At 41.4% G+C, this 12,564-nt stretch overlaps 1 protein-coding gene across 1 annotated transcript in view; it reads left to right on the forward strand.

Moving 5' to 3' along the window:
- arid3c (AT rich interactive domain 3C (BRIGHT-like)) overlaps positions 1-12,564 on the forward strand; it is an 88,658-nt gene continuing 76,094 nt past the window's right edge. The window contains exons 1-2 of the mRNA XM_078249956.1: positions 1-228; positions 558-1,193. Coding sequence (XP_078106082.1) covers positions 190-228; positions 558-1,193 — 675 coding nt within the window. The 5' untranslated portion in view covers positions 1-189. The remainder of the gene's footprint in view (positions 229-557; positions 1,194-12,564) is intronic.

The raw sequence follows: 12,564 nt of genomic DNA on the forward strand, positions 1-12,564 counted from the left end.
TACAGTTGCCACTTGTTGCCAAAGCAGCTCGGGGCTCCACCATTCAACACCAAACTGATTTCAAGTATTTATTCAGCCTAACTATCGAGACCAACATATTTGGATGCTGAATGCGGAACGTGGCCAGGACTGAAGGAAGACTCGCGTGATCCGGTAGATAACATTTCGGCGCATCCGACGGAGAGAAGCATGGTTGATAACGCAAGTATAGCAACTAAATCTGCTTTGGTAAGCGTCCAGGCTTGATTTCTGTCGACTTATTACAATGCACTACTTTACTGTAAAGCTTGTCCTCTTTTTCAAACGCGCTTAACATTTTACTCACACTCAAAAACTTTGAATTTGGTCAATTTAACAGTGTTTTATCGCAATTTTTTGTTTTGTCACATTCGTAGGCTCAATGTGTAATATGTAAAAACCACTTTATATTCAACTAAAAGTCAGACAGAGCTGTCTGCGTGTGTGTAAAGAGGCTAACGTGTTTTAATCTTATAAAGTGCTGGTGATGATCATTACACGACCATCCTCTCGTCCCCCCCCCCTCCCCCCCTCCGCAGCAAGGCTCTTTCTCGCCCGCCAGTGGCATTCCCATCCCGGCTCCCTCCGCCTCCTCTCACAGCGCCTTCCCCGGCGTCCAGTCCCAGCAGCCCGCCAGCGGCGGCATGAAGCTCGAAGCGGTCATGGAAAACCTGCAGCGGCAACAGGCAGCGCGGCTGGCCCTGGAGGAGAAGCTCCGGCAGGCGGAGACAGAGAAAGACCTCCGCTCCATGGTGGAGTCGCAGATACACCAACAAGCGCTGGCTTTTCGCCACTACCAGGCGGCGATGCGCGGCGCTCTGGCCGCCGGAGTTGCCAACTCGTCGCTCCCACACATGGAGGTCCGCAGAGCCGCCGAGGACGGGAGCTCCTCCAGACCGGGCAGCGACGGTAAGGAACGGGAAGAGGAGGGAGACGATATGGAGGAGCAGGACATCATGGATGAAGAGGAGGAGGAGGGCGAAGATGATGTCGGGTTAAACCACTACCAGCACCGAGCGTCCTCGCTCCAGGGAGCCGGTCTGCCTCCGAAGAGCAGCCCGATGCATCTCATGGCCAGAGCCCCGGCGGCCTTTGCCCCGGCCCGCCGCGCAGAGTCTCCCTCGGCCCCGCAGCCCCAGCACCACGACTGGACCTATGAGGAGCAGTTCAAGCAGGTAAGCTGAACACTTCCCCCTCTGTAAAGTTACTCTGTCAACGGATTCTGGGACATTCAGGGATGTGTGTGACTCTGAAGATTTACTTTACCATGGGTTTCTTCATTGAATCCAATTAGGCTAATTGTGGTCCTATTAAAAACAAAAGCTCTTTTTTGAAAGACTTTCGTCATTGGACGCTTTTTGCTTTCTGTGCCACCTTCTATAGTAGCCTATTTCTGCACATTTGGACATCACAATAGGCTACATGGTTGATAACATATTGCTGTAATATGCGACTTTCTGAAGGAAATCAAAAATGTTCATTTAGAGTCTTTTCTCAAAGCCACGCGCCCTGTGTCTTACATGTCAGTGAGCACACAACAAATGTAGCCTATTTGCAGAAATGTAGAGTTTGAACTAAGTTGATACTGAAGATTCGGCTGGGAAAAGTTGAAAATGGCCAGCTGTCAGTCTCTGTTGGACTGAGGCTGGATCTTGGGGGCACGTTATAATGAGGCTTTCTAACAAAGCATCGTTTATAAAGGGGAATAAACTGTGACTAACAGCTTTATTAATCAATATAAGTCATTTACTAACGCTTTATAGATCAGTTATAGATTAATGAGAACAACTTTTACTTTGTTGTGAAAATTCCCTTTGACAGATTGGACACATACCACCACTGAGAGTCATTGTATTGTATATTGTATATTGTATTAACAACTTTTCAAGTTGGGCTATTTGATGGGTTACAAACAGGCATAGGCTAACTGTATATTACTGACTAAACCATAGATAACAACATATTTCTGGTTGCCAGGTTGTAAAAAAGCTTTTTATTTAGCAATTAGGTGATAACAGCATTATAAATGTTATCAAATCAAATGGCTAATAAGTTATTAATTAACAGATTTTGCTTCCACCCCTTTTTTTCAGAAGGAAAATGGTCCTATCAGTCAAAGGCATTTTTTTTACAACCTGGTAGACCAAAAGTTGTCTCTATTAACGACTTCTATCTGGAAAGCTTTAGTTAATTATTTGTTAACCATTAATAAAGCCACTATAAACCCTTTTGCAAAGGGTTCCTTATTTGCCGTTGTGTTGTGTTGCCAGTTAATGACAGTAAGTTGTTTGATTGGTACGCAGTGGTCTGCAGCAGGCAGATCTATACTGTCTGAGCGACTGTGGATGCTGCATGTCATCTTTTATTTATAATGGATCATTTACAGACTTCCCTAAATGTGATGTGTACATTAGTGACTGCATTAGCACTGCACATTAAAGCAACCCAATGCATGGCAATGCATTTTAAGTAGGGCTGAAACCAATAGCCTCAATATAGAGACAATTATGTGTGGAGGATGGTGAGATGAGCCTGGAGAGAGCGCTCGCCATCCAATTCATTGTTTTCACTTCACATCTATGATTCATTAATGGCATATTTAGAAGTTTTCTTGTTATATACGTATGTGTATCGGCTGCATAGTCATTTGAGTGGATAGCTTGCTTGACATTTGCCATCACAGGATATGATGGTAAGTGAGCGTCCTGTTAAAGTTATTAGACTTATGAACAACGGAAAAGCTTCAGCAGATGGATTTAAATTCTATACACCTATTATTGTCATATGTTTAGCTGAAATCTCTTTATTTTCATCAAGACAAGTTTCCTGTGGCCGTACACGCGTGCTCCATGTAACATATGCTTCAAAGATTCCTCAGGATGTGCAGTTATTGTGGGGGTCATTTGTATGTAGTCATTCAGCGTAATGGTCATGGGACAATAAAAGGATGCTTATGGCTGCTAGGCAGACAGAGTGGAGCCAGCATACTAAGCATACTCAAAGCTGCAAAACAAAACCACATTTGAAGGCAGTAAATGCATCTTTGGAAATAGAAACAAGATGTGTGCTAAGTATAAAAAGGCCTCACTGAGGCGGACAAGTTTTAATCTGATCTGAACCAAATGGGAGCAGCCGGTGTTTACAGGAGCTGTTAAATCACTCTGTAGAGCTCTGGGACACAATGGGGGGCAATTCTGGCAAAATCACTACATATACATTCGTGTATAAATTTGAAAATATGTTTTTTGATATGTGTGTAGCTTGCATTAACATTTTGCATTCTCAAACGGTAACCACAACCCAAATAAAGAATGATGACAGGCAGCTGGTAAAACTTATTTTAGCTTTTTAATGACCTGGCAGAATCTGAAGAGATGAGAGTGTAAAGAGTGTAAAACATAAAAGAAATTCCTGGTGACAGAAAAAGATGCTGAGCGGAGATGACAAAAAGACCTGAGGCGGAGAGAGGGAGAGAGAGAGAGAGAGCGATAGAGAGGTGTTGCATGTAGTTTTGGCAGCGGCTCAGGAAATGCAGGAAACTGGATCTGGTGGTATTCCAGCCTGGCACACACCCAAAAATGCTGGGATCTCCCTGTCTGGCAGTGTGTGTGTGTGTGTGTGTGTGTGTGTGTGGAGCTGGGAGTCGGCTCAGTGCCAAACTATTACGAAACAGAAACAAAATCGTGTACTGTTACATACTCGGCCATGCTTCCTCTCTTATACACACACACACACACACACACACACGATAGTAAACTGTTTCATATGAACTCACATCTCCACTCAGAAAGCTGAATCCTTAACATAACTAAATAACATTGAAATGGATATGTGAATTATCTTAGTCTGTTGTTTAAAGGCTTATATAGGAAATAGTTTGAGCTTGCTTTTAGTGTTTTAAAGTTGGTGAGTGTGCAGATGGATCTGAAGAATCCGCTCTGTTTTACCACAGAACAATAATTTAACTCCCACAACAATTAACGCAGACGTGATGCTCACGGTGGTGGATTACTCACTGTGGTTTCAAGTCTCTGCAAGTTGACGTTCAAAGTGTGCTGGAGCAGAAAACACTGTCTGGAAGGAAGGCAAAAGACAATGTTATGCTTCATCAGTAATCCAAAATGTGTGTTTAGTCATAGAAAATATTCTAAACCTGTGGTGCAGTTCTTGTTGTATACTTTGTAAAATCTCAAATCTGAAGGATCTTTGGTAAACTAGAAATGCAGTCAGAGGGACATTTCTAGGCTGCACAATCTTCTATGTATTTTTAAATAATAAGAAATTGTTAGCATCTGGATCTCCTGGTGGTCTACCAGACAAAATACGTACAGGACAAAACACTAAGGCAATGCAATTCCAAATCCAATTACCATAACACATATGAGAGGGAAAACACAAACATTGAGAGGAATGTGCATCAAAAAAAGCAACAGTAAACTTAAACTAAACTCCCTGGAGTGTGTGACTTTGGATTGGTATGCCACTCCGTTAAAATACAACATATCTGACTTTGTCAGGGATAACATGAATCACCTTATTTCTATTGTTGTCCACCGACCTTTATCACAACAGGGCCAGACATTCACTGCCTGACAGTAAGACATATTAGAACATTAGGTGAATTTGGATTTGGAGAACATTTCTCATGTTTGTATTTTGTGTGTTGGGCCCACCGTAAGATCTGCATAAAAGTACTCATTGTGATAGTCAATCCTGGGATATATCTGCCTGATTTTTTTCATTAAAGTCAGTGCAGTATGAGAATACATGTTCTGACTATACTGTCTTTGTACTGGACGTTCATCTGCAGAATGCCCACATCTTTTAAAGTGACTGTGTAAGAAACCTCCATCTGAACAAAGTCGTTATTAAACCCTAAGAATTATTTTAGTGACAATTCCAGTTTCTGATACAAACAACCCTGCTTCAAGGAATCCTTTCAGTCAAGTGTAATTTCCTTAATTATAGTGCAGTGTTCTTACTCTGTGTTACTTTAAAATATGTCATTTTTTTAAGCCTCCTGAAATAGGTCAGCCCTCAAATTTCATCCCCCGACCATTATTTGACACTAAATGACTTGTTGGGAGAGGGGTTTTTGCAGCATGTTGAAACGCTGACATTCAAAGCTGTTCTCTGCTCAGAGACAGACAGTGGCGTGACATTTCCCTGAGTGAATAATGTCATGTAATGAACATGTTAGTATATGGAGCCACTCCTTTTTGTGGATTGTAGCTCTTCCAGCTTGTTTTTCTAACAACTATAGAAAAGTGGTGGAGGAGGAGGAGGAGGAGGAGGGAGCTCCGGCTGTATCGGTGTATGATTTCACTCCCCTCCCCCTGCCACTCACAGCTTCCACACTGCAAAATATTCATCACATGTCATCTGGTATACTAATAAGTCCTTTAAAGCACATTTCCTAAAAACAAATCCCAATGTTTTTAGAATAGTGTGATGTTCCTGATAGCAGTGCAGAACGGATCCTGAAAGTACTGACACTGGTTTCTGTGTCGGAAAACAGGAACATAAATCTGACCAATGTGGCAGATTAATTTAGTTCTTTCAATAAATCAAAATGACAAAATGACAGGTTAATATATTTTTTTCTGTCTGTATTAATGAGACTCAACAGTGCGCTGAGCTTTAGATGACAGGCAAACATTCACGGCTGTTAGGGAATGGTACAGTGAGGGGAGAAATGCAACATAGGATTGCTTTGGTGACGATTCTTTAAAGGACCATACCAGTGTTTTTGCAGGTTTTAAATGTTGAATGCTTGCTGTTACAATTTATTTGTCAAGCTCTTGTTCCAAGGAGCTGGTGGTTTCATCGCCTTAAAGCCATAGCACACAGTGTTTGAAGCCAAATTATAACATGTGCACTTTTGCATGTGAGCATATTTTCTTTTCATGTATCTGGTCAGCACTGGAGTCTCCAAGCTCGAGCAGCAATATTAATATTTAGCTTTTCATACCTCTTAAAAAATAAAAATAAAGTATGGAGGTCACTTGGTCTTAGAGAGAGGACAGTGATTTTGACCAACTGGCCGAGGAAGGATCTTTGTTATATATGAGTGAAAAGGTTTGTTCCTGTTTCTGTCATTCATCTTTATCTGACAGCTTCTGAGAGCATGGCTGATAATCCTAGCTAGTTCCAAGCAGCTGTTGGTTCATTTTTGTCTACGGTTTAAAAATCAATTAACCCAATCTCGAAGCCTGTGTAATACACCACAGCGAACATTCAAGATTCTACTGCTACTGGAGTTTCATATCATACAGAAATGAATGGAAGCAAATGTATCCCTGAGTGTTGGACAAAGTACATTCACATGTGTACAAGAGACATTGTTTGAAACGTGGTTACCGTGAACAGTCACAGTGAAAAGTAGGAAGAGGGCTAAAACCACGGGTGTGGTTCTTAGATTGTTCATTCAGTATTTTTCAGCCATGTATCAAAGGGCTCGTCTTGAAAAACAATCAGTCCTCCAATCTGCCCCCCCCGCACCTCCCACTTTATTGTGACCATAAAAGCTGCAGGGAGACGCGCTTGGACAGAGACACATGCTGCTGCTGCGCCGTGACTCCTGCGTCCACATTCTGTCAGGGATGTGGCAACTCATCCCATCTCATGACCCACTGTGAAACATGTTACTTCAAATGATCCACATGGCAAAGAGCTATTTCTTTTTTTCATCAGGCAGCACAGCCAATAGGTGGAGTGCGTGGGGCCCCGGTGTCCCGCCAGGATCTTTGGCTCCACATATTCATAACAGCTGTAGCTCACTTTAAAATGTGCTTTGTCACTGGAAATGCTTTAATGGCATTCCTGGATTCTTTCACTGTGTGCCATTACGGTTATATGGTGGGCTGCCACATGGACGGGAGCGGGGGGGGGGCAGAAATTATAGAGGGAAAGGAGGATCTGAAGTGTGTGTGTGTGTGGTCAGCCTAGTGGGCATCGCTGTGTCTCTGTCAGGCCTGGACAAGTCTTCAGTTCCAGAGAAGGATTAACAAGCGGGTAATACCAACAACAATACGGCCCCAAAAGCCCCGACTCACTGCGTGGTTATTGGTTTTTGGTAGGCCTGTAACAATTATTAAATAATTGTCTAATTGTCAATTTTTTTTAACGTAATCGCCGTTTCTTTGTTTAACCTAAGAGGTATGACGGTTCATAGCAACAAAAATGAAAAGGGGGGGGGGGGGATGCAGATAAACAATGCCTCTTTATTATACAGGTAATAAAGAGGCATTGTTTACTTCATAGACTGTGTACCTGTATTATTATATTATCTGGTAATTATCTGTGATATAACCAAAAGATGTATCCTGGAATTCATTCAAAACTTTAATATGATTATAAAAGTAATAAATAAATAAAATATATATAATATATATTTTAAATATAACTGAAAGAGACAACTTTATTGTTAACCTCAATTATTTCTGAGACAATTAATTGTACAGCAAAACTTGGAATTGTTACAACATCTTTAATTCACAGACACATCCTTTGCAGAGCCTCGGCTGCTCTCGGGAGGACAGCATGTTGGAGCTGTGTCTTTTCTTTTCATTCTGTGTCTCTGCGTGAAGGGACCTGGGAGTCAGCACGCAGGGAAAAGTGGGCTCGGCCCAATGTGCCACTGAGACGTTCTTGTTTTTACTGCAAATGGCTCTTCTCTTTTCATTAAAACAGAGGCAGGGTTGGCCTGTTCAAACACCCTCCCCTCCCTCAATGTGGGTGTTACTTTTTAATCGCAGCAGCCTGGAATTTCTGCAGCTGCTTGCAAAAGCCCCCCTCTCTGTTTACGAGATCTGACTGTTGGGCAAACATTGCCTCACCGCTACGTCTCTCGCTGGCTTTTTCCATCCTGCCATTGTTGGGGAGGCCCTCACCATTACCATGACGACGTGTCATCTTTTGATTAGATGCATGTTTGTATCACTTTTTAGATCTCTGTGCATCATGTCGTCGCTGCTAACATTGTTATAGGAGAAATGGGGTGTAACACAACATAACGGTGCAGTGCTTCACGTCGTTAGCTACGGGACCCTGAGAGGCCCTTAAAGGTTGGATTATTGGGTTTGGAGCGGGGACGATGTCACACAAACAAAAGGCCAAAAATGAATGGAAATAATAGTTTGTGGAGTAATGGAATCAGATGTGATTGAACCATTCTTATATACAAGTAGGCAGTGATACAAAGAAATGATGTAATATGATCAAAGCAAAACCATTTTCATCATCTGTCAAACACTTTTAAAAAATCTAATTCAATAGATGATTCTAAGTAACGCTTGGCAAATACTGTGATACATTTTCAATTGACTCAATACATTAAACACCAATTGGATAAAAATAAGTTTATTGGCTTTGTTTGTAATGGTGTACAGCATGAACATGCCCTTACAGGCCCAAGTTGTGACCATAGAGCTCACTAACCATAACTCACATGATTCTTCCACACATGGTGGCTGCTTTAACGTCAATGCTGACCTTTTTTCAAGGCATCGCATCAAGTTTTAGACTTTAGATTTGTGTTTTTGACATCTTTCAGGCAGCCGTTCATTTTAGTAGGCCTATGTTAGAAAAGTCAACTTGCAGAAACATGTTTAGGTTTTCCACATTAACATAACATTTCTGTATTTGTTGTTGCCACGATAACGTTAATAGCTCTGACCACATAATCCCAGAGAAACTGAACAAGGGAACTTAAAGTCACCCAACCCTGTTTGTGTTTCCACGTCATCTAAAAAACCATAAAGACTAAAAAAATAACAGCATGAAAGTACTGACTGCAGAGCAGGGAGTTTTTTGGGCTCAGGAACTAAATTTAGACCCTGGTTCCTTTGGTCAAGGTGACTGTTTTTTGCTCCTGTGGCCCTGGATAGTTTCCAATGGATTGCAGACTATGTAAGTCAAAATACCAAACATTAGCTGGTTTTAGCTCCTCCACAGTGATAATTGTCTGTAAACTGTAGGACCAACAAACTAATACAAGTTTATTCTAATTTTCAGAAAATCCTAAAACAAGATGGATTGTTCTAAAATCCTGGAAACTCTCATTCCAGAAACCAAAGTTGACTTTAGTAAAAAAGGGTCGGTATCGCTGTGACACATCAATATGCATCAAGAAAACATTTTATTAACTGTAAATATCATCATTTCCACTAAAGACTGAATGTAAAAGCCACTACAACGTGCACACAGATCAGAGGCTCCAGATAACAAACCCAGGGCCAAATAAATTCACTGATTCTTCAATATCTGTGACCTTCAGCCTCATTTGCATTTACTATAATGGAAATTCAGCATTTTTTGACCCAATATACAGTATGTAATCAAAAGCTGTACAGTCAATGGCTGGATATTTGCATGTGCCACCTGGGTAGCTGCTGCGCTAACAAGATTGAGTAATCATTGATAGTCAAACGCCAAGCTAGCAGATTAGATTGCTGCCATAAACGTCTGTTTGTGTGTCAAGGTCTGTGTGGTGCAGCGGGAAGGATCTGTCGCCGCTGAGTCCATGCCTGTATGATGAGCCTTTTCAGGCGTCCTGTCAGTGGCTTGGTTTTATTGAACAAATTGAACATTGAGTTGAATATAAAAGGCACCATTAAGAAAAGAATGACAGTTACATTTGAAAGAGCAGGTTTTCTGCTGATATTTTCTTTCAACTAACACAAAAAATCTTTGAGTGTCTATTGCGATATGTCACAGCCTTTCACGATTTGGTTATTGCGCCAGTGATGACAAATAAAAGCTGTTATATACAGTATACAGTTTATGCATGTAAACATGTGTATATCCATATATGATGGATGATATGTACAGTACGTATTAGAGCTGAGTGTGCATTTAAAACTTTAAATTTTGAATTGATCATGTGTGGATGTTTCTAGTGTGACGGGGGTTCCAGTGTTAGTGCTACATGTTCCTAAAGTTTACTTTTCAAATAGGAGTTAAATGAATGTCTACTATTGCACTTGCTATTTGAAGCCATCATGGCTTTAGGAAAGCTTTAGATTGATACAACTACAGTTCCCATCAAGTTGCACCTGTGGGCTTAGTATACATCATCATAACTTCTTTATCTTTCCACATCAAATGTTTTCGATATGATCTTTGGTGTCTGCGTGTCCGTTCTCATAGCTCAGCACTCGACAGGCCTCGTGTAAATACCAATCACGTCCGCAGTTACAAGAGGGAAAGTCTTCAGAAAACTGTTACAGTGCCATCAGCTGACATGAGACATCCATGTGTTTGTTTATATTCTTATATTTGTTGTAATCAGTGTTATTACAAATGTCAGTGTGACTATGAATGAGTTTTTTTTTAACTGTTGCAGCAGAACCTGGACGTCTCACTGTGCTGCTTACATTGGGTGAAAGGAACCCTGGTCATGTGCCCCCCTCCAGCCCAAACCACCACAGTTAGAAGTGTTTGCCAGTCACCTTCCAGCCTCCCTGCTTTTACTCCACTTCTCTTTATTTTGCGCGCTGCTTCTTGCATCCCGGCAACCAGAGCAGAATAGCGTGGAGAGTATTTAAAGAGCCAAAGCTGGTGAATGAACATATGTGTTTTAGTCCTGGAATGGACGGGAGATGTTGGAGGTGAGTTCATTGGAACCCCGGGGAAGGATTGAAACATGAACCGGTACAGCGTGTATTTTGGAGGTGGGGGTGGACGTGAATGCAAAAATGGCAACTAGCTGACGGACACAGAACGAGATACACACACCGGTTCCATCTGTTGAACCTCCTGTCATAGATTAATGTGTTTGTGCAGGTGTGTGTGTGTGTGTGTGTGTGTGTGTGTGTGTGTGTGTGTGCTCATAATGCATGCCATTACATTCCTATTGAAGCACGAGGGGCCCCCTCTGTATCAGTGCTCTCTGCTACACACGTCAGATAGTGAAGCAGACGTGTGTGTGTGTGTGTGTGTGTGTGTGTGTGTGTGTGCGCATGCGTGCGGCTTAGCAGCCTGCGCTCTGTGGCTCCTTATTGAGGGTAATCTGGATGTGTCCTTTCTGATCTGTCAAGTCCATCGGGCCACAAAGATCAGGTCTAACATCAGTTAATTAACCTCTCTGATAATCCCACTCACTGGGTACTTTATTTGTATAATGCCTTGGAGCACAGCTTGACACAATTATCTGGTCATGTTGCAGTGGACAGTGGGTAAATGTGAAAGGAATGAGACAAATCAGGAGCATGAGGAGGTAGAGAAAGCAAATTTAGATTGGGAAGTGATGGAAAGAAGGGAGAGTGGGGGTCCCCTCTCACTGAAAGAAACAAGGAGGCTGACTTTGTAAATGTTTTGTTCGTCATCTTCTTGATGTCAATCAACAGACAGCTTCTTTGCATATGCTTTGCATGGAGTACTCCATCCAGATTTTGCATTCATTTTGTATTTTAGTGCCCTTGTATGGCCATATTTGCAGTGTCTATATAGAGAGTCCCACCTCCTCTTCTCAGCAAGCCATTGGCCCACTGTCCAAGCCTAATGGGAGCTGTTGATTGATAAGAACAATGACAAGATGTTCACATTTTACCGGCCACGGTAGATATTAATCTATGAGAATATAGAAAGACAACTTAAGTGATTTCTTTTAGATTTTTAGAAAGACTGCTGAAAGATGAGTAAAGTCATTGAGTTACAGAAAGGAATCGGATTTTAGAAATACTGAAGTCATGAGTCCAAGACAAATGCCAATGCAAAAATTCTGCCCAGACACCAAAAGTATAGCCTACATAAAAGTGTATTATTTGGGTTTGTCAACTGTTTATATATAGTTTCTGTAACCCCCCCCCCCCATCCACCTTCAACCCTTTCTCTACAGTGCCAGAAATAAGATTGTGTCGGGGAAGTAGTTCATCTGTACTAATGTTTTAACATAAAGTATATGCTGGAATCTCCCAATGACATACCTATCTTGTGCAGTTTGAAGCTGTAGATAGTAAATCCCCTGCTTACAGGACAGCTACACCAGGACAGTTGGTGGGACTTATTTCATGTGTAGAACTTGTAGCATTAGTTTTATAATTTCATTACTTATTCTTTGATCAGATAGTTCCTGGTTTATCTATGCCAATTTAAGACACAAGTGTACGGATCGTGATCAGAATTTAACATTTGAAAACATTATCTCTAATGCAGAAAATGTTTTTGTCCATACCAAATCTCAAGTATTGAGATTATCCATAGCCACAGTTTGTCATTGTGTAACATATTTGCTGGTTTATAAAATAATTCCATTTGATGGAATGGTGCAGCCTGGAATTTGTATTTTCAATTGCTCAATCTGAGTATGATGTAGCATAACTAATACCAATACAAGATTTAGTTGAGAATTAACTTTTTGTCTGAAACAAAAACTAAGTAGCTTATTTAAAACTGAATCTTCCAGCAGATAATGCCGCCTGCTAGCTGTCACAGATACCTGATGGTAGAATGTATCCCTCATATAATCCAGGCAGATATGTAAATGATCATCCCTAATTTATGATTTCCTTCCAGCACATTTACCTGACACCCGTCACTGTTGCT

This window comes from Sander vitreus, chromosome 5 (assembly GCF_031162955.1).
Source record: "Sander vitreus isolate 19-12246 chromosome 5, sanVit1, whole genome shotgun sequence".
In the NCBI taxonomy this organism is placed as follows: domain Eukaryota; kingdom Metazoa; phylum Chordata; class Actinopteri; order Perciformes; family Percidae; genus Sander; species Sander vitreus.